Below are 21,919 nucleotides of genomic sequence, written 5' to 3'. Positions count from 1 at the left end.
AGATACAAATGGGTGCTCAGTTGTTATTGTAAGGAAAGTGGATGGAAAAACCAGATTGAAAGCTGTTTTCGTGAATTCGAACATAGAAAGAAACAAGGAATTCTTCCAGAGACTTATACAGTGTATATATATTGTCGCATTCCCTTTATTGCTGACACGAAAAACAACATTTGGAGAATAAATTTCTGAATTCTGAATAAAATTGCCTTGTTATCATCTGTCTTTTGTTATTGTTTTCAGAAAATCCAGTTTGAACTTGTTAGGCTAGACTGTCTAGACTGTGAAGAGTGACGTCATAATCACATTCTTTTGAGTCGCTGCCAAAATCGTAGTAGCAGCGTAGTGAATCGTAGTAGCAGCGTATAGCGTATAATGTAAACACAGTGTAAACAGACCCCCGTATTTAGGGGCTATATGTACTGAATTGACCCAGCTATCCCCCACCAGGGGCTGCACTCCCTTGACCCGCCTATCCCCCCACAGGGGCTGCACTCCCTTGACCCGGCTATCCCCCCAGCCCCAAAAGTGCACTCAGTTGACCCGGCCGGCCAGACGCCTTATACTACTCATATGAAGCGGAAATTATTTTAAAAACTACACGAACAGCACGAATAGTTTAATTCACATATATGGTTCATATCATGAGTAATTAATAAACCAATTTTTAAACAATTTCAAACGGTGTGATACATGTAATTGGATGATTTTCGTTTTTGAATGTCAGAATTATTTTCTACATATAGATGTATATTTTTAAAAATGACTTTTTTAAAACAAGAAATATCTGGAAAAATATCGATTCCTGACATTTTACATCATACGAAATGAATGAATGCATTCAATTAAGAAAGTGTTTAGAAAACTAATACTTATTTCAATGCACCTTTTAGTTTTGTTATTGCTCGTTGTCTCCATGCATTAATTGGAAGATATTTTTATTCAATGTATAAATCAATGTTATAATCGGTAGTTTCAGTTCTTTACAATTCCGGGGGGTAGTTCTATCTACTGCAATATCTTCTTTTTTAAACTCTTGTATTTAAATCAAAGGCTTTTATTGTTCTAATAAGATTTTATTTGAAGTCTGTTCGTAGTGCATCACGCGTAGTGTGCTTAGGGGACGACCATTTGATTCTGAGGGGGGGGGGGGCTGGCAAATTTTTTTGAGACGGATTATTATTTTCATGCCTGTCAAGGACAGATTATTTATTTTCAAGATTATCGAGGACAGATTATTTATTTTCTTCTTTGTCTTACGGTACCTTGATCGATTGATTCTAAAAAGACTAATCATTTATATACCATAGGCGGATTCAGGATGGGGGGTGTGTATAACTTCATTCAGGCAAGAGGTCTGGAGCCGCCTTAAGGACCCCAGTGGGTCCTGGGCGAAGCACTGGTGGAGGCCAAGGGAGGGAAATTCCCCAGAAGCTCTTGGGTTTTCGGGTATTTTAAGAGTAAAACCAGGACAATTACAGTGGTATTGGTTATTATGTAGCAAAGTATGACATTATTAAATATTGGTCGTATCATACTTTGAATGAAGGGGGTCCAGGGGGAGAAGCCCCCTGAAGCTCGTGGGTTTTTGTGTGTTTTAAGAGTAAAACCAGGCACAATTATGTAGGAATTGTTAGTTATGTTCCAAAGTATGACATAATTAATCCTACTCATATCATACTTTGGATGAAGGGGGCCAAGGGGGCGAAGCCCCCTGAAGCTCTTAGGTTTTTGTGTATTTTAAGAGTAAAACTAGGCACAAAAATATTGGTATTGTACTAAAAGTATGGCAATATTAATATAATTTATATCATACTTTGAAATTTTAGGGGAGGGGTCATTATATGTATGCCTTCTTTAAATCCGTCACTGTATACTTTGTATTAATTTAACGGGAAGCATAATAATTATTCTTTGACAAGAAAATTTATCTTTTGTGGTGTTTAAGAATTGGCTTGTATTTAAAGTGATTCATCACATCTACTGAGTGCACATTGTCATGTTAATCAACTGACTACAAGTATCCAGTCTGGTAATCTGATTTTAAATATTATTTGGTTCTAAAATGGCGAGCGAAGCGAGCCAAAAAAAATGCTGAATTGAAGATTCTGAGGTTAAATTACACGGAAATAAAAAGGTATTTTCACAGTATTTAAATATCATAAGTCAAAGTCAGATTATTTATTTTCTTTGCAGAGGAGGACGGATTATTTATTTTCAACATTTTCAGGGACAGATTATTTATTTCCAAAATCTGCCAGGCCCCCCCCCCCGCCTCAGAATCAAATGGTCGTCCCCTTATTCAACATTGTCCTTTGTTCAAACTTATCTAAATCATCATATTTAAGATCATACTGTGTCACAAATTATTTCATCTTCCATCATAATGAAATATGTTTGAAAAAGCATTCTTTAAGTAAAACAAATTGACTAAAATACGTAATTTAAATTTCATAATCGATAAAATGCACATCTGTTTGTCTATACATAAAAGATATCGGTTACTTAACTGGGTTAACTTAGCTAGCATAAAACCCATAAGTTTATATGTTTAGTTAAAGTAAAATTCTCATTCTTGTTTTTTTTTTTTTATGAAATCATGAAAAACAAAACTTTTCTGAGTAAATTTTCTCGGCAAAATTAATTATCTATTAAGAAAAATGCTCACAGGGCTTATAGGTCACATGAGTATCATGTCACAACTTTCCAACTTTTGAATGTGGTTCCAGATTTAAGGTATTCAATCCCAAATAGTAACAAATTCAATTAAATTGAAAACATAACAGATATATAGGCATTGAATATTAGGTTTATTTAGAAATGTTTTCCATTTATTAGTATGAGTTTGTATATTGGGATGTGTCCTAAATTATGACCTTGAAGTTTGGTAAAAGTTATCTTCCCCTTTTTTAATTAATGAAAAAAAAAATCAATTAAAAAAATTAGCCGGCAAAAAAATTCTTTTCAATTGTCATTCTATTTTCAATCTTTCAATGCATTTTTCGACCGCAGGATTTATTATACCCCCTGCTTGAAAAGTGGGAGGGTATATAGTAATTTTAATGTCCGTCCGTCTGTTACGCTTTGGGGTACCTATCTCTTATCCGCAACTCTTCTTATACTACCGGGTATTGAGTGAAATTAAATGAAACTTTCACAGAATTTTTATTACATTGCCATTGTGCACCTCCTTTCTTACTTTTTTATTGGACACGTATTTTAGGTTTCCCCTAACAAAACATAGGCATTGCCATTATATTCTTATCTATGAAGTCGTGCATATGGCGGCTTCTGAATAACATTTGATAATACGAGTTATTCCTCTTTACACATTACCGTAAAACAATATAATTATAGTAAAACATGGACATTATGGGAGGCGGGGGTATCATTTAGTGAGCTCATTGCTCACAGCACCTCTAGTTGATATTAAAATTATTTGAATTTTTATTTTGAAAAAAAAAAACACTTTTCCCCATAGATTTAAATGAAATCTTTATTAATTAACTACTGCTTAATTCATGAATTTTTTAAAAACTTTCTCCCGGGCAATCATTTACCACTATTAAATGCTTTTTTATATATAATAGAGACCTTTAGTTACAAGAGATTTGCAACGTGTACGTGTAACCTACACGTACACGTTTACTTCCTCGACGTGAGCTAAAAATTACTTCAGTTACGCGTAACACCGGAAGTGCTTGTAGCAGACGTCAAAACCTCAGGAATGGGAGATTTGAGGTAAACATTAAACAAATTAACTTTGTAAGTCTTGAAGAAAGTTATGAAAGAGGAAAATAGAAATTATTTCTGAATTTTAGCATATATTTAAAATTTAAAAAAATACACAAAACTTAAAAAGTTTTGAAGTAAAACAGGAATTCTATTAATTTTGGATCTTGAATATCTACATGTTTTCATAATTTCTTACTTTTTTCAGTATTGAAAATCTACTTTTCTTGCTTGATGAGGGGCTGTTGAATTTTGACGAGTTCCTCATATTAGAGTCCGAAATAGGTCATACTAAATCCCCTCAGCTAATGCCAGACGGACCAAGATTGAATTTTTCTGCCTTAAGTGATGAACAATGTTTCTCTTTATTCAGGTTATATCTTAATACCTTTGTAAATGAGTAATCATATCTGGCTGTCAATACTTATGATTTTTTTTAAAAATTAGGTTACAGGAGTCCTAATTCTAGTTACTGTAAAAGAAGTTTTTATGTTCCATGTAGATTCAGCAAATGTGATGTTCGGCGTATGATAAATACTTTGAGGATTCCCAGCAAAATTGTGTGCAAAAATAACAGCATAGCTACTGGATTTGAGGCATTTTGTATCACATTAAGAAGATTTGCCTACCCAAACAGATTAGCCGATTTAGTTCCAATATTTGGAAGGAGTGAATCTGAACTTAGTCTCATCTTTAATTCGGTATGAATTATGTCTCCTAATTCTAATACATGTACTAGTACTTTATCCTCGGTCTGTTTCACTTTAATTAAAAAAAAATCTACATTTCTGTATAATTCAAATTATTCAGACGCTGGATTTCATCTATGCCACGCATGGAAACAACTTAAATTCTCTGAATCAGAGATGGATCCAGAGGGGTTTACCAGAATTCACGACAACTTTGGGAAATCTCTGTCCCCTGCCCAACTGTTGGGGATTTATTGATGGTACACTGCGCCCAATTACACGTCCTTCCCGTTTCCAAGAAATCACTTATTCTGGTACTCTCTCCTCTCTCTCTCTCTTTCTCTCTCTCTCTCTCTCTCTTTCTCTATATATATATATATATATAAGTATAAAATATGGTATAAATACTACACGCAGCATGTTTATAACAAGTTTTCACAATCAAAATCGAAAATGGAGAAATGTATGCAAAATTATTACTTTTTTTCAGGGCATAAACGGATTCATGGTTTAAAATTTTAGTCAGTAGTCACACCAAATGGTTTGATCGCAAATTTGGCTGGGCCTTTTAAAGGTAAATGGCACGATGCAGCGGTTTTCAGGGAAAGTGGTCTTGGAGACGAACTTGTACGCTACATGAACTCCCCTAACGGTAAACCGTACTGCTTGTACGGAGACGCAGCTTATGCCGTCAACCAGTATGTACTTGGGCCGGTCAAGGGAATTCGGGTGAGTCCAGAAGAAGCAGAATTTAACCGGCAGATGTCTGCAGTGAGACAATGCGTGGAATGGGGCTTTAACAAAGTGATTCAGACATTTGCATTTCTTGATTACAAGAAAAATTTGAAACTACATGCATACGTCCAGCCTGTCGGAAAGTACTACGCTGTGGGAGCGTTTCTAACCAACTGCCACACTTGTTTGTACGGGAGTCCTACGACGGATTACTTCGGAATTCGCCCTCCTTCTTTAGAACAATATATTAACAACAGATAAAGTAAAAGTTTATTAGCTCTCATTTTTAACATAATGAAAAAAGTTAAATGCTATTAATAAATACTGGCTACAATTAAACAGTTAATAGTTTTGTTTTTTCTCGATTAACTGTCTGAATAAATCAATCATTGCAGTTCTTTCCTCTTTCTCTAACCGGAATCTTTCTTGGTCCAGCTGCTGTTTTTTCTCATCTAAATCCAGCTTCTTTTTTTCTAGCTCAATTTTTTTTTATTCAATTTGTTTTCGCTCTCAGTCTTATGAGTGAGGAAGTCGATCATAGTATTAGATTTTCTTCTCTTCACTGAACACTGACTGTCGTCGTTCTCATCAGAGGTAGCTGAAAAATGAAAAACAATATGAAATTTAAAAAAAAATATTTGTAAACATGAATATAAAAGTGCCTGCGTATAAAAATTCATATATACAAATACCTGTTTTCATGTTTTCGATCGCCCTTTTCCGTATTAATTGCGCTTTTTGGCTTTCATCTTTGCCTTTTTCAGTTTTGAATTTGACCTGCTCAGATAATTCTAGGACTTCCTGTAACAACTGTTCTTTCTCGCCATACTCTTCGTCGGTTCCAGATCTTTGAATGAAAAAGTAACGTAGAGGTTTAGAAAAGTAAATAAAGGCTGGAAGGGGGGTTGGGAGGGCTGGCACAAATAATGTTTGAAAGTAAATGAAAATACAAACATGATAACTGTGATATAACTGCTTGTTTAAAGCTGATGCTTGACAAGAATTTATTTATTTAACAACGTTAACTTAGTTTGTGTACCTGTATAGCTTATCTCTATCATCTGCTTTAAAATATGAAAGAAGGAGACTTGTCCTCTCTCGGCAGCGCCTTCCATCCAGGGCTACTCCTTCATGAGCCATCATAAAATTTTCTGCAATTTCTGCCCACTTATTTACCGAGTCCCCAGAAAAGGGATTAACATTCGACACTTCTTTCAGCAATTCGATGTCATCCTTCATGGAAAAACGAAACATTTTTTTCCTTGACATGCTTTCAGCCTTTAAGTCACTACAAAAATGTTACAACAAATATCAAAAAACTTATTGTTTGTGTCTATCCATATAAATGTAATACAGTTTCCAGTTTCTTATGAACAGTATCCCCTCCCCTCTTAAATTTCCCTTGAGAAGCCCTATTTTCTAACAGGCCTACCGCGGGTGTGATGTTTTCTTTTTTTATAAAAAGTTAATTTTTTTTAATTTAATATGGAATACATTATTAATGTGTAATAGTAAATAAATTTAGACAAATACAAGTTTCATTGAACCCAGGTGTATATTTGGGGGGCGGGGGGGGGGGGGGGGGGGGCAGTCCTGTCCACAAGCACCTGTGGATCATTTGTGGCTGTTTGTACAGTGCAAAAGATGATGCAGCTGATGGGGGGCGCCGGCAGATTTTAGAGAAAATCTATCCTCGAACCTCGAAGATGTTGAAAATAAATAATCTATCTTCGGCAGGCAAGAAAAATAAATATTCTGTTCTTCACTAGTGCCCCCCCCCCCCTCCCCCCAACACACACACACACCCTCACGAAATACAGTTTTTTCCTTCTCCTTCTTTGGCTTGTTTGAATTTTTCAGTAAGGAAAAAAAAATAAATAATCCATTCTGGGTCATTTTCTTGAAAATAGATAACCTAACTTTAAAAATTTAGCTGGCCTCTCCTCCCAGAAGTCCCCTAAGAGGGATGTGGGCCCAGGGGTAGGGGAGGGGGTGACATGGCAATCGGTCATTTGATTTTGTCTTAAGATTCAACTTAGCCTATCTATTATAGATAAATTATATTTTAACTTAATTCAAATGATAAGTATCATGCGTTGTAAAGACGTATTATTGTGCATATATGTAAAATGCAATCAAAAGGGATCTAGGGATTCAACGTATAAGATCGATATTTTCAGCGTCTAGATAAAATTTCATATCCATTTCAATGAATGAAACAAATATAGTTCTATTACACTACATAGTCTACTTTTAAAATATGTTTGTTTTGATTCAAACGACCCAATATTACTTGAAATATCTTAATATAAACACACAAGTTATCTACTTACGTATAGATCACCCCCTACAAGGTCAAAACGGGTAAATACACGTAAAAAGGACGCGTCATGACTGCAAAAACACATATTTTGATGACGTCATACGTACAGGTTCGGTCGAAACTTGTAACTAAAGGTCTTTATTATCAGAGTATTATGTACTTGACGTACATATAAAGGTATGGAATTTGGTCCCATTAGGGATGGAAATCCTTAAACCAGAGGACATGAAATTTGGTGGCATGAGAGGAGTTGTGGAAAAGAGATGAGTACCCCCAAAGCGTAACAGACAGACAGACGGACAGCTAGACGTACGTACACACAGACATCCCGATCACTGTCTACTCTCCCATTTTTCAAGCGGGGGTATGATAATAGAACTCGTCAACAAATTCTCCCAATTTGCAGATTATAAATTCCTTCAATTCTTTTTATGCTAAACTAGAGGCACTGTGATCAACAAGCTCACAAAATCATATCTCCCGCCTCCCATAATGTCCATGTTTTGCTATATATTGTGTAAAGAGAAATAACTCGTCATATCTGATGTTATTGAGAAGCCGCCATATGTGACGTCATATGTACGAATATAATGGCAATGTCCATGTTTTGCTATGAGAAACCTAAAAATACATGTCGGAAAAAAAGTAAAATAGGAGGTGCACAATGGCAATATGTAATAAAGATTCTGTGAAAGTTTCATTAAGTTTTCTTCAGTGGTATGAGAGGAGTTGTGGATAAGAGATGGGTACCCCAAAGCGTAACAGACGGACTAGTCTGGTCCAGATTTTTAAAAAGAGGGTTAGAAATACCTTCTTACGGCAAATAATCATTATTTGGTCCAGCATAGTTTTTTTTTACCTATTTTGAGTATGCTGAATCCGAAAAAATATGCTGGCCTTCATGAAAATGGCGTTAAAAAGGTCAAAATGGCGGACATTCAATTTTTCTGATTTTCTCTTAATGTCGTTCAAAACAGAGAAATAACCTGTGAAAATCTCACTGAGTGTAATGCAACTATGAAAATGATAATAGATTGTTAATATCATCGCTTTAACTCAGAAAATTTAGTAGTTTTTACAATTAATTCGAATTTTCTCTGATTTATTCGTCTTTATTTTCTATATTCTTCTTTGTTCAGGTTTTCACTTTGCAAATATCCAAGCACTGCAGATTTGTATTTTTCCATCTGCATCTCACTATTCTACAACTGAATGATGGTGCAGCTGTAAGTTATATGTCAAAAATGGCGATTCAAAATGGCGGATATTCATTTTTTAAAATTATTTTTACTGTTTAGGTAGGAGAAAGGATTTGTGGATATCTTATTGAGCGTAGTATAAATATGAAAATGACAATAGAGCACTAATACAGTGAAAACTGTCTAATCCGACACCTGAATAATCCGACACACTGCAAATTCCGACATCAAATTTCTTTCCCATTTTTGCATTTTCTTTGTTTCTTACACTGTGCAATCCGACACCCTGTCTATTCCGACACAAAATCTGTCTCCCAGTGCATGTCGGATTAGACAGGTTTCACTGTATTATTATTTTTATTCGGAAAGTTTGATCGTTTAAATTTGAAAAGTGTTTATCAGCTCAAAATGGCGATTCAACATGACGAACACTCAAATTTTATGAAATACTAATAGCCACACTTCTTAATTCTGAGTCGTTTTGCAGAAAATAAATTTATTACAATTTGTTTTTTTAACTAATTAAATTATGTTCAAATGTTAAATTAAAGATGGAGGATATTGTTGTTACCGACTTACGATTTTTATGACACGGGTCTTTCTTTAATTACTTTTATTATTAAGATTAATTTTCGACATTTTTTCCTTAAGCATCTTACTATTCTACAAGTGAATGATGGTGCAGCTGTAATTCACAATTAAAATTTTCAGAAAATTTCTTTAATGACCCATTCATAAGTTTGCAGCAAACAACCAGGAACACACATTGTAATGTGAGGCTACCATTACATATGCCGTATCTTAATACCACATACTGCCCTGCTTTGTGCTCGCTTTCTATGCATATAAAAAAAAATAGGAAGCGTAATTTCTACTAAATAATTTTTGATGCACGTAAGTGGACACTGAGTATTTGCTGCACAACCTAAAGACGAGGTTTTTTGGAATCAGTTAGTTTTCTTTCACCTCAATCTTTAATTGGCATGTACTACAATGAATGAATTATATTCAATATATATTTTTGTCTGAAGCTCTAGAAAAGACAGATTTATCGCCGAAGCAATTCAAAAGGAATACTAGTAATTGCAGGATTAAATAAGGTTCCAATCACATTCTACATGTGTCTACATGTATCTCTAGAAAGAATAAGCAAACGCAAATCGATATATGATATCCTACGATGATAACTAGAGGTGCAAGAGGGTACTAAAAACAGTACCAGACAATTGTTTGAAGAACTAGACTGCTTTTTCACTTAGTGCAGAATGATTTAACCAATATCACCATATTCCAGTCCATCTTTAACCATCCAATCACCCCTTCCTCTCCCTTCCTTCCACACACAGTGAGCAGTAACAATTTATTTAATAATGGTTGATGGGAGGAGACGGGGTATTGTTTTTCTTTCAAGGTAAATCAAAGTTAAAAGCCAAAGAAATTTCTCTTGGTGCCCTTTTCTTCTGAGTTTTGCCGATTGTATTGATTAGTTCTTTTTATGATATAATAAAAAATTATAAGCAACATTTTATTTTTTCTAGAAATAGTTAAAACAAACTAGATTTGAGAGTTTCCAAATGTTTTCCTCATATTTGACCGTGTTCCAAAGCCTTTGAACCCCTTTCCACCTAAAATCACCCCTAAATCGCTGTCATTATCAATTCGCACTTCCACATCCCTCAGATCACCATCGAATATCACTGAAAAATATCTAATCTTGTCCGACTTTATCGACCCTTTGTACTAGCTTTTGAAATTAGCACTTATAAGAGCTTAGTATTATTCCCCAACATCTATTCCAGCTTTAAATGCTATATGTTCCAGTCTGTCTTCGTAGATTTGGTCTTTTCAACACTCGAGGTACAACACCTTTATGTTCAAATTTTAAAAGTATATTTTGTTTCCCAAAACCTTAAACAAAATGATGGAAAAAAAAATCTTTGATTTTAAAGATATGTAGCTTTCTATTTTGTGACCGTATGGATTTGTTGTCTTTTGGGGTAGAAAGGTCATTTCTTTAAGAAGAAAATTCTCAAACTTCATCATCTGAAATTACATTGTGTGCATATTTTGGTGAGAAAATATATTCACAACATGAAATATTTGTGCATACAGTTGAATTTTTTGACTGAGAATAACAAAATGCAAATGCAGGGGCACAGAATCAGAGCTTGACAATCAAAAACATTTACAGTATATATATATATATAATGCTGGCTTTGATGATTGTTAATAAATTTGCCGATATTTAGATCTTGTATTCAGATTTATATGATTTAATAATCCCTAGCTCTCTTTGGTTGTGGTCCATCATTTTAAAAATCCTAAGTTTTGTTGCATTAGACCTTCCATTTGAACATAAAACATTTTTTCTACACTGGAATAAAAATAGATCAACAATTTCCAACAACCGATATAATTTTAAATTTTTAATTAGCAACCTTCGAACTTCAATGTTAACTCACCTTTATGCTCGGGAAATACTGCTCTTGGGGTAGCTTAAGAGGCAAGTGTCCTCTAAACAGCAATTATTGTATGATATTAGCTTTTTACATGAAGAAACATATGGTGAGACAGGTACATTGTAATAGGTAAATTGTTTTCGGAATTGTCGTCAAAAGTAATTAAAGAAAGACACGTGTCATAAAAATCGTGAGTCAGTACAACAATATCCTCCAACTTTAATTGAACATTTGAACATTATTCTTTTAATTTAAAAAAAACATACTCTTATAAATTTATTTTCTGCAAAGCGATTCAGAATTAAGAAGTGTGAGTATTCTCAGAAATTCGAGTGTTCGTCATTTTGAATCGCCATTTTGAGCTAATTAACACATTTCAAATTTAAACGATCAAATTTTCCGAATAAAAGTGATAATATTAGTGTTCTATTGTCATTTTCATACTTGTACTACGCTCAATATGATATCCACAAATCCTTTCTCCTATTTGAACATTAAGAAATAATTTGAAAAAATGAATATCCGCCATTTTGAGTCGCTATTTTGACTTATAAATTACAGCTGCACCATCATTCAGTTGAAGAATAGTGAGATGCAGAGGAAAATATACAAATCTGCAGTGTATGGTTATTTGCAAATGTAAAATCCTGAACAAAGAAGAATATAGAATCAATGGACAAATAAATCAGAGAAAATTCGAATTAACTGTAGAAACTACTAAATTTTCCGAGTTAAAGTAATAATATTTACAATCTATTATCATTTTCATAGTTGCATTACACTCAGTGAGATTTTCACACGTTATTTCTCTGTTTTGAACGACATTTAGAGAAAATCAGAAAAATTGAATGTCCGCCATTTTGACCTTTTTAACGCCATTTTCATGAAGGGCAGCATATTTTTTCGGATTCAGCATACACGAAATAGGTTAAAAAACTATGCTGGACCAAATAATGATTATTTGCCGTTAGAAGTATTAGTATTTTTCCTATGAATCGGACCAGACTAGACGGACGGACGGACATACCGATTACTACATACCCTCCCACATTTCAAGCGGGGGTAAAAAAAATCTACCACTTTCAAATGGAAGTCCATGACTAATATTGTAAGTATTTCACAACAAGAGGCCCATGGGCCACATTGCTCACCTGAGCACTGTGGCTAGGAAAAAGTAGAAGTAGGTTTATTATTGAAAAGTTTAAATCTAAAAGTATTCCCATGAACAATCATGGCTTGTGATTCTTGAGAAGATGATTTTTAAAAAAAATTCCTATATATGTCTATGTAAAACTTTGATTGGCCATTGTGGCTCCGCCCTACCCCCGGGGGTCATGAGCTGAGCAAATTTGAAACTACACAACCTGAGGATGCTTCCATATAAATATGATCAATTATGGCTTTGCAATTCTTGAGGAAAAGATTTTTCTTAAATTCCATATATTTCTATGTAAAACACTTTGGTTGGCAATTTTGGCCCCGCCTTTCCCCCGAGGGTCATGATTTGAACAAACTTGAAACTACACAACCTGAGGATGCTTCTATATCAATATGATCAATTATGACTTTGTTATTCTTGAAAAGAAGATCTTCAAAGAATTTTCCTATATATTTCTATGTAAAACTGTGGTTGGCCATTTCGGCCCCGCCCTACCCCTGGGGGTCATGATTTGAACAAACTTGAATTTACACAACCTGAGGATGCTTCCATATCAATATGATCAATTATGGCTTTGTTATTCTTGAGAAGATGATTTTGAACAAACTTAAATCTACATTACCTGAGGATGTTTCCCTATAAGTTTCATCTTTCCTGGCATAGTAGTTCTTGAGAAGAAGATGTTTAAAACATATCACCAAATTTTTATTAATTCCCAATTATCTCCCCTTGAATGATGGCATGACCCTTCATTTGAAAAAAAAAACTCGAATTCCCTCTACTCAAGGATGCTTTGTGGCAAGTTTGGTTGAAATTGGCCCAGAAGTTCTTGAGAAGAAGTCGAAAATGTGAAAAGTTTACAGACAGACAGACGGACGCCGTACAAAATGTGATCAGAAAAGCTCACTTAAGCCTTCGGCTAAGGGTGAGCTAAAAATACTATTTTTAGTAACTATGGCAATACTGTTCATCGATATTAAAACCTGAAGTACGTATCTTACAGTATTCTACTTGTGTTCCAAGTTATATTGAAATCAGACCTAAACTGTGGCAGGAGTTGCGTTTTAAAAATATTTTACAAGCGGACAGGCGGAGATACAAACAGACAGACGACGGACAGCTTGCAATCGCGTGAGCTCTTCTGGTGTCTGCCCAGTATACAGCTAAAATGATATACAGATATTCTTAAAATAAACAAAAATATCCATATATTAAGTTTATTCACAATAATCGTACATTTATGTAAAATATGTAAGAAACATTGCACAACCCAGTCTTAACTGCTGGTACCCATTACAACAATCATCAGAGGTAGCCTCCCTGGTTCCCAAATAAAGATTTAATCTTGGAATTATTAGGATTTACTGGACTTAAGACGTCGGGGTAAAGTTTTTCCAGATATTCCCAAACAGCCTAAGCCGTGAGGGCCTGTCCATGCTAAATAAAATATACAAAAAAAAAAAAAAAAACAAAAAAAAACAAACAAAGGTAATCGTTGTTGATGAGAATATCGTTAAGATTTCACGATGATGCAAACTACACGTAGTAATCTGGTCCAAGTAACGAGTAAATGATACCACTCACCCTATATTTTTTGCATTTCGAAACTTCATAAAAATCCTTACAAACAAAGACACATTGTGGGTTCCAGTAAATGTTCAATCAAACCTCTTTTTTTACTCCTCACTATGATACTGACAGTGCAAAATCTTACGCGTGAAAAGAAGAAAACACTTGCTGTGGCCTTCAACTCGACATTTAGATGTATCGACGATGTATTATCAATTAATAATAGTAATTTCCATTCCTACGTCGATACGATATATCCTATATAACCACACAGTCTTGGATATTTTACTTGAAAAAGACGTTAATGGTAATCTTACAGCCAAGCTTTATGATAAACGTGATGACTTTAACTTTTCTATCGTCAGCTTCCCTTACTTATGCAGCAATGTACCTTCATCACCTGCGTAGAGAGTATGTTAATCTCAGTTGCTTCGATTCACAAGAGCATGCTGTAAGTGTGAGCAACTTCTAAAGCGAGGTGAATTATTGACAAGCAAGTTGATGAAACAAGAATATCAGCAGTCTCGATTAAAGACATAATTCGTAAGTTCTATGATCGATACAATGACTTTGTCAGCAAATACAATTATCTGGTTGGAGAAGCTGTATCCAGACAAAATGTAATATCCTCTACATTATGGGTAGAAAGGGGCTGTATCCAGACAAAATGTAATATCCTCCACATTCTGGTTGGAAGGAGCTGTGTCTAGACAAAATGTAATATACTTTACATTCCGGGTAGGAAGGAGCTGTATCTAAACAAAATGTAATATCCTCTACATTCTGGTTGGAGGGAGCTGTATCTAAACAAAATGTAATATCCTCTACATTCTGGTTGGAGGAAGCTGTATCCAGACAAAATGTAATATTCTCTACATTCTGGGTAGGAGGGAGCTGTATCCAGACAAAATGTAATATCCTCTACATTCTGGTTAGAGGGAGCTGTATCCAGACAAACTGTAATATCCTCTACATTCTGGTTAGAGGGAGCTGTATCCAGACAAAATGTAATATCCTCTACATTCTGGATGAAGGAAGCTGTATCAAGACAAAATGTAATATCCTCTACATACTGGGTTGGAGGAAGCTGTATCTAGACAAAATATTATATCCTCTACATTTTGGGTAGGAGGGAGCTTTATCTAAAGAAAATGTAATATCCTCTTCATTCTTGGTAAGAGGAAGCTGTATCCAGACAAAATGTAATATCCTCTACATTCTGGATAGGAGGGAGCCGTATCTAGACAAAATGTAACATCCTCTACATTCTGGTTGGAGGAAGCTGTATCAAGACAAAATGTAATATCCTCTACATACTGGGTTGGAGGAAGCTGTATCTAGACAAAATATTATATCCTCTACATTTTGGGTAGGAGGGAGCTTTATCTAAAGAAAATGTAATATCCTCTTCATTCTTGGTAAGAGGAAGCTGTATCCAGACAAAATGTAATATCCTCTACATTCTGGATAGGAGGGAGCCGTATCTAGACAAAATGTAACATCCTCTACATTCTGGTTGGAGGAAGCTGTATCCAGACAAAATGTAATATCCTCTACATTCTGGGTTGGAGGAAGCTGTATCTAGACAAAATATTATATCCTCTACATTGTGGGTAGGAGGGAGCTGTATCCAGACAAAATAGTATATCCTCTACATTCTGGGTAGGAGGGAGCTGTATCCAGACAAAATGTATTATTATAACTCATTATAAATATTCTACACAACGCGTTATCTGATTGGTTCTAGGTTATCACGTGATCGGGCCGTAAAACTTCATATTTCACGGCCGTCGGCACGCTTTTCATCATATTCCACCTGTTCGGTTACTTCGTGCATTCTCCCGCAATAATTATCGTTCGTTGAATGAAAACACCCGAGAGTAATAGACGTCACAATAGTCTGGTTTACGTCACAAAACTGATGATAAGCTTAATGTGTCAAAGCGTTTTCGTAACTTTACGTTAAAAATGAAAGTGAATTTGAGGATGGTGCCGAATTTGAAAGTTAATGTTTATTTCAATGGCTTTGCTTGTTTCGGTATAACAAACAATTAATTGCATGAATGTTCGGGAAACATGAAGCCCGCGGGGAATATGATTTTTTCTTGGCTGAATAAGTCTTCATATTTCCATCACTATCATGCAATAAATGTATAATATCCTCTTCATTCTGGGAAGAAGGGAGCTGTATCTAGACAAAATGTAATATCCTCTACATTCTGGTTGGAGGGAGCTGTCTCTAGACAAACTGTAATATCCTCTACATTCTGGTTAGAGGGAGCTGTATCCAGACAAAATGTAATATCCTCTACATTCTGGTTGGAGGAAGCTGTATCCAGACAAAATGTAATATTCTCTACATTCTGGTTGGAGGGAGCTGTATCCAGACAAAATGTAATATCCTCTTCATTCTGGGTAGGAGGGAGCTGTATCCAGACAAAAAGTAATATCCTCTACATTCTGGTTGGACGAGGCTGTATCTAGACAAAATGAAATATCCTCTTCATTCTGTTGGATGAAGCTGTATCCAGACAAAATGTAATATCCTCTACTTCTGGGTAGGATGAAGGTGTATCTTAACAAACTCTGAATCCTCTACATTCTGGGTAGGAGGGAGCTGTATCTAGTCAAAATGTAATATCCTCTACATTCTGGGTAGGGGGAGCTGTATCCAGATAAAATGTAATATCCTCTACATTCTGGTTGGAGGAAGCTGTATCCAGACAAAATGTAATATTCTCTACATTCTGGGTAGGAGGGAGCTGTATCCAGAGAAAATGTAATATACTCTACATTCTGGGTAGGAGTGAGCTGTGTCTAGACAAAATGTAATATCCTCTACATTCTGGGTAGGAGGGAGCTGTATCTAAACAAAATGTAATATCCTCTTCATTCTGGGTAGGAGGGAGCTGTATCCAGACAAAACTGGTAACTACATGTATACAATTATCACTGAGCATGAATTAAAGGTACTTGGACACAGATTTGAAGTTAATTTTTTCTCTATAATATTACGAACTATATATTTTAATAGCATTTCTCACAAAAATTAATTAAAAATCTTATTTCATTTAAAAGTTCAAAACTTCAATTTTTTTGTGGGTTTGGTTGACACATCCTTGCATTTTCACAAATTTTAATTTTACTCTTAATACTTAGGAAAAGTGGCAATCTTGTTGTGTATAAATGAAAAATATAAATACTATAGTCCAGAATATTTAGAGTCGACATGTTCGAAAGCAAAAGAAACACTCAATATATTTTCAGTCTGTGTAGTTGTGGTGAGCAGACTTTGACGATTGAACGCACCCGGTGAATCGTAAACATCAACAATAACAGAGCTCGTGCCCTGTTTACAAAAAACTGTGTACATTTACACGGGTGTGATCGATTTGCTAAACTCTGTACAAAACACTTAGCTCGGAATGACGATACTTGTGAAGGAGTTTTGCTTTGTAATATTTCTACTCTGAATAAAATTATTTTTCTGGATTAAAGTTTTAATATTTCTCATTAATACAAAACAAGATTGCCACTTTTCCTAAGGATTAAAAATAAAGTTAAAATTTGTGAAAGTGCAAGGATGTGTCAATCAAACCCGCCAAAAAATTTAAAGTTTTAATTCTTGAATGAAATAAGATTTTTAATTAATTTTTGTGTTATATGCTATTAAAATATATAATTCGTGATATTATACAGAAAATATTAACTTTAAATCTGTGTCCAAGTACCTTTAAAGGTTTCTTGAATTTTTGAGTGATGTGCTGTTACGTATGAGCTATACAGTATACATGTATGTCATCCAATACATCTCATCACGGGTAAATATAAGTAACACTGAACGTAAATTAGGGTCATCTTTTATATTTGTGAGTGAGATTCTGTCGGGTTGGATGCTCCTTTCAGTTGAATTCCTGTGACAGTAACGGTGTCTTGGAGGGAAGGTGGACTTCGGAATACCCGGATGACTGTACAGTGCCCTGGAAGTGGACTGGGAGCATTCCAATCGTCAAAGAGTACAACACCAACGGAAACAAGCCCGTCCGATATGGCCAGTGCTGGGTATTCTCCGGACTCACCACCACAAGTAAGCCCATTCATTACCGGGTATATCAGGTGTTTAATCTTATGCAATACAGTGTCGAGAACACGTGGTCAACCTGGATTTGTTTACCTTTAGTCTGTCGCTGTCTTGGGATACCTACACGGTCCGTGACCAACTTTGATTCTGCGCACGACACAGACAGTAGCATGACCATAGACTCTCACTGGGACGAGGAGGGGGAACCCATAGAAGATATGAACGATTCCGTCTGGTAAGCTGCCATAAGCGAATAATCATCAAATAAAAAGATTTTCAGTGTTGTATGTAAGAACTCGAAACGTTTTGTTATATATAGGAACTTTCACGTTTGGAACGAGTCTTGTCTACGACGTTTAGATTTACCGGAGGGCTATGACGGTTGGCAAGCACATGACGCCACGCCACAGGAGGTTAGAGAAGGTGTGACTTCAATTATCGTTTTAGATAAAATCAAGTCAGAAATTATGTGTTATACTGTACTTTAGGCAGAAAACTAAACACTAAATTCCTCACACTTTCATCGGATTTTATTCGTATATTCTTCAGGAGTGATGAGGTGTGGCCCCGCCCCTTTGAAAGAGGGTCACGTGTATCTCTGCTACGACATATCCTTCAAATACGCCGAGGTCAATGGAGATCGCGTTCAGTGGGTGGTAGGTTAACAAACATATCCTCACAAAAAATTCGTGGGGTGAAATAGTAATTACATCATACATGTGTCTGCCTGTCCATTCGTCCGTCCGATCAATCTTCCATGGGCTATAACTTTGTATTGAAGTTCAATTGTTTATGACCGGAAAGGGGGTGTCTTGACTTGGACAAAAGGTCATTCCGGTAGAATGAGGTCACTGATAAAAAGTATTTCAAGAAACTTATTAGGTTATAACTTTGTAATGGAAAAAATCCTTAGTAAAAAGATTATTATGACCGAAAAATGTGTCGCGACCTCAAACCAAGATCAATGAGGATCAAGTTGTCTATGCTATAATTCTTTGGAAATTTGTACATGGTACACAATTTTTTTTATGGCATGAGGGTGTCAAGACCTTGACCCGAAGTCATTGTGACAAAATGGAGGTCCTTGACAGTGAAATGCATGCATGACCGTTCTTTCATATGTAGAAATATAGGTTATCCATTTCCATTAAATAAATACAAAGATTACTGATGACTTCTTAGAGGACATGGCATTTTTTCTAGCAAGTTTGACAGCTGCTTCTTCAACAAAAATGGAACTCGTAAGTTTACTTACCTCGTCATTGGTCATTTGAAAAATTATTTTGTTAAAACAAATTCTGATTGTACACATAAGTACTCTGAAGTTGACATCAAGAAGATGCTTGAGTTTCTGATTGACAATATCTATGTGGTTTTTGGAGACCAGGTTTTCCAACAATCTATTGGAATTCCCATGGGTACAAATTGCGCTCCGTTATTAGCAGACTTATTTTTATATTCATATGAAGCAGAATTTATGCAAAATCTTTTGCGTGAAAAGAAAAAAACACTTGCTGTGGCCTTCAACTCGACATTTAGATATATCGACGACGTATTGTCAATTAATAATGATAATTTCCATTCCTACGTCGACACGATATATCCTGGTGAGCTTGAGATAAAAGATACCACAGAGTCCAACACATCTGCTTCATACTTGGATATTTTACTTGAAAAAGACACAAATGGTAATCTAACAACCAAGCTATATGATAAACGTGATGACTTTAACTTTTCTATCGTCAACTTCCCTTACTTATGCAGCAATATACCTTCATCACCTGCATACGGAGTATTTATATCTCAGTTGATTCGATACGCAAGAGCATGCTCTACGTATGAACAATTTCTTAAACGAGGTAAATTATTGACAAGCAAGTTGATGAAACAAGAATATCAACAGTCTCGTTTAAAGTCATCATTTCGTAAATTCTATGGTCGATACAATGACCTTGTCAGCAAATACAATTTATCATTGAATGAAATGCTGACTGACGTTTTTCATACCAATTGTTAGTCCATTATTTATACACTGAATTGACTACGGATTTTTTCCGTTATTTCCTGATTATGACAATGAGCACACGGCGGGTGTGACCGGTCAGCAGGGGATGCTCACTCCTCCATGGCACCTGATCCCACCTCTGATGTTTCGGAGGTCCGTGTTTGCTCTGCTCTTGTTTTGTATATTTGTTTAATGGACGTTGAGATTGAATACTGTTCGTTATTTCCATATCCTTATTTGATTGATTGATTGTATATTGTTAACGTCCCTCTCGAAAATTTTTCACTCATATGGAGGCGTCACCACTTGTCGGTGCAGTGTTGTAAATTTCATCGTACACTCGGCACTAGGGCCAATGAGGAGGGAAGGATTTTTTTCGTACCAGCATCTACTGCTACACGGGACCTCCATTTATACGGTGGGACTCGAACCCGTAGCAAGTTCGAGGTCACGTTAAAAAAATGGACACTGTCATTATATTGATATGGGAGGCGAGGGTATCATTTAGTGAGCTCATTGCTCTCAGTACCTCTACAGTTTTGGCAGGGAAAATGTTCAAAGACAGTGGACTATTTGTGAGCAGAATTCCCTGCTGTTTATAAGAATTGGGAAAATAATGAAAATAATGAATTCAATTACTTATTCTTGCTCTTTTATATGCTAAAAGTATTTTAATCTAATAAAAAGTGTAAATTACAGTAAATAACATTTTTAAAAATCTTACTTCTTAGGGCAGATCACTCTAACTGCATAAAACTACACTCTCCTACAGCTCTTTAGTGTGCAATGTTTAGAGCTTCCTTAATAATATTTAGTGCTATTTCATTCCAAATTATCAAAATTCTCAATTTAGTTGTTCTTATACATTGTTCATGCATATAAATGTTCATGCACGCATTCTGAGGATTTACTGAAACATAATAACTAAGAGGATATATACTACATGTACCTCAGGAATACTTTTGGAATGCTGATTAATTCGTGGATACTGAAAGAAAATTCTAAACGATAAAATACATTTTATGTGATCTTTTTATTACTTGTGATTTAAGCCTTTTTAAAATACACAAACTTATACAATACCACATAATTATAAATCCTCTTAATATGAAGCATTTGAGATATTTACATCACTTAGTACATGTAGATCCGCCTCCGGGATCTTTGACAATAACATAGAGATAGTTGCAAAGTCGGATACTACAAGTACATGAAACCTTATTTACGCCAGATTATTTATTAATAAGGATTTACTGTGATTTGACTCATATCCATAGTGCCTGTTGTTGATGAGTTTAATTAGATACATTGTGCAATGTAAGTTTATATGTAAATTGCTTTAACTCTATATATTGAAGATTAGTGCATTGTGTATATTGTTTTGAGCATTAGGTTAACATAATTTATGACTATACAAAAGAATATTACTATAGGAGACTCTCTCTCTCTCTCTCTCTCTCTCTCTCTCTCATTGTACGAGAACCATACAAGTCTGTTGTCATTATTCTTTCCAAACATTTTTTTAAACTTGCTGTGAAAGATTTTTGAAAATATTTAAATCAAACAACTGGAACTCGAACCATTGGCCTTGCTCAGACTACTTTTCCACTCAAAAGGGATAAGAAATCCTTGCTTTCGGTAATACATAATGGCTATCTATCTAGCTTCTATTACAGCTTTTTAGATTAAATTATGCTCATACATGTACGGATGCAGGCTTTTGTTATTTTGAATATTGCAGAATCCGATATTGACGTTTTCCTATTATGAAGGCTGTCTTACATAACATGCATTCTTACTGATAACAATTACACAGCAATTTATTATTGCAGCATTTGCAAGGTGCCGGTAATTCCTGGAGCATGTTTTAAAAATTCTTATACAATGACTGCATTTCTTTCAAATACGATACACATACTAGAAATTGATTTTGAGTGCGACATATGACTTTCTTCTAATATTTCGACACGG

The 21,919-nt window shown here is 35.2% G+C and overlaps 1 protein-coding gene across 1 annotated transcript; it reads right to left on the bottom strand.

Annotated features, from left to right (window-relative positions):
• Nucleotides 1-5,012: 5,012 nt before the first annotated feature.
• On the bottom strand, nt 5,013-6,433 carry LOC134268989 (uncharacterized). Its single transcript, XM_062751216.1, has 3 exons — nt 6,193-6,433; nt 5,846-6,000; nt 5,013-5,751 (listed from the first exon to the last, which is right to left on the bottom strand). The coding sequence occupies exons 1-3, from the start codon at nt 6,420-6,422 to the stop codon at nt 5,627-5,629; spliced, it is 510 nt and encodes a 169-aa protein (XP_062607200.1). The 5' UTR covers nt 6,423-6,433; the 3' UTR covers nt 5,013-5,626.
• Nucleotides 6,434-21,919: the final 15,486 nt, after the last annotated feature.

This window comes from Saccostrea cucullata, unplaced genomic scaffold (assembly GCF_032062105.1).
Source record: "Saccostrea cucullata isolate Sc308-1 unplaced genomic scaffold, CSIRO_AGI_Scuc_v1 ctg504, whole genome shotgun sequence".
NCBI classification, from domain to species: Eukaryota; Metazoa; Mollusca; class Bivalvia; order Ostreida; family Ostreidae; genus Saccostrea; species Saccostrea cuccullata.
This window is presented reverse-complemented; position numbering and strand designations above follow the sequence as displayed.

Coding starts and splice junctions, on each gene's coding strand:
- LOC134268989 (XM_062751216.1), bottom strand. CDS start 6,422: ATGTCAAGGAAAAAAATGTTTCGTTTTTCCATGAAGGATGACATCGAA. Junction 6,001..6,192: donor GATAGAGATAAGCTATACAG/GTACACAAACTA, acceptor TTTCATTCAAAG/ATCTGGAACCGACGAAGAGT. Junction 5,752..5,845: donor GATCGAAAACATGAAAACAG/GTATTTGTATAT, acceptor TTCATTTTTCAG/CTACCTCTGATGAGAACGAC.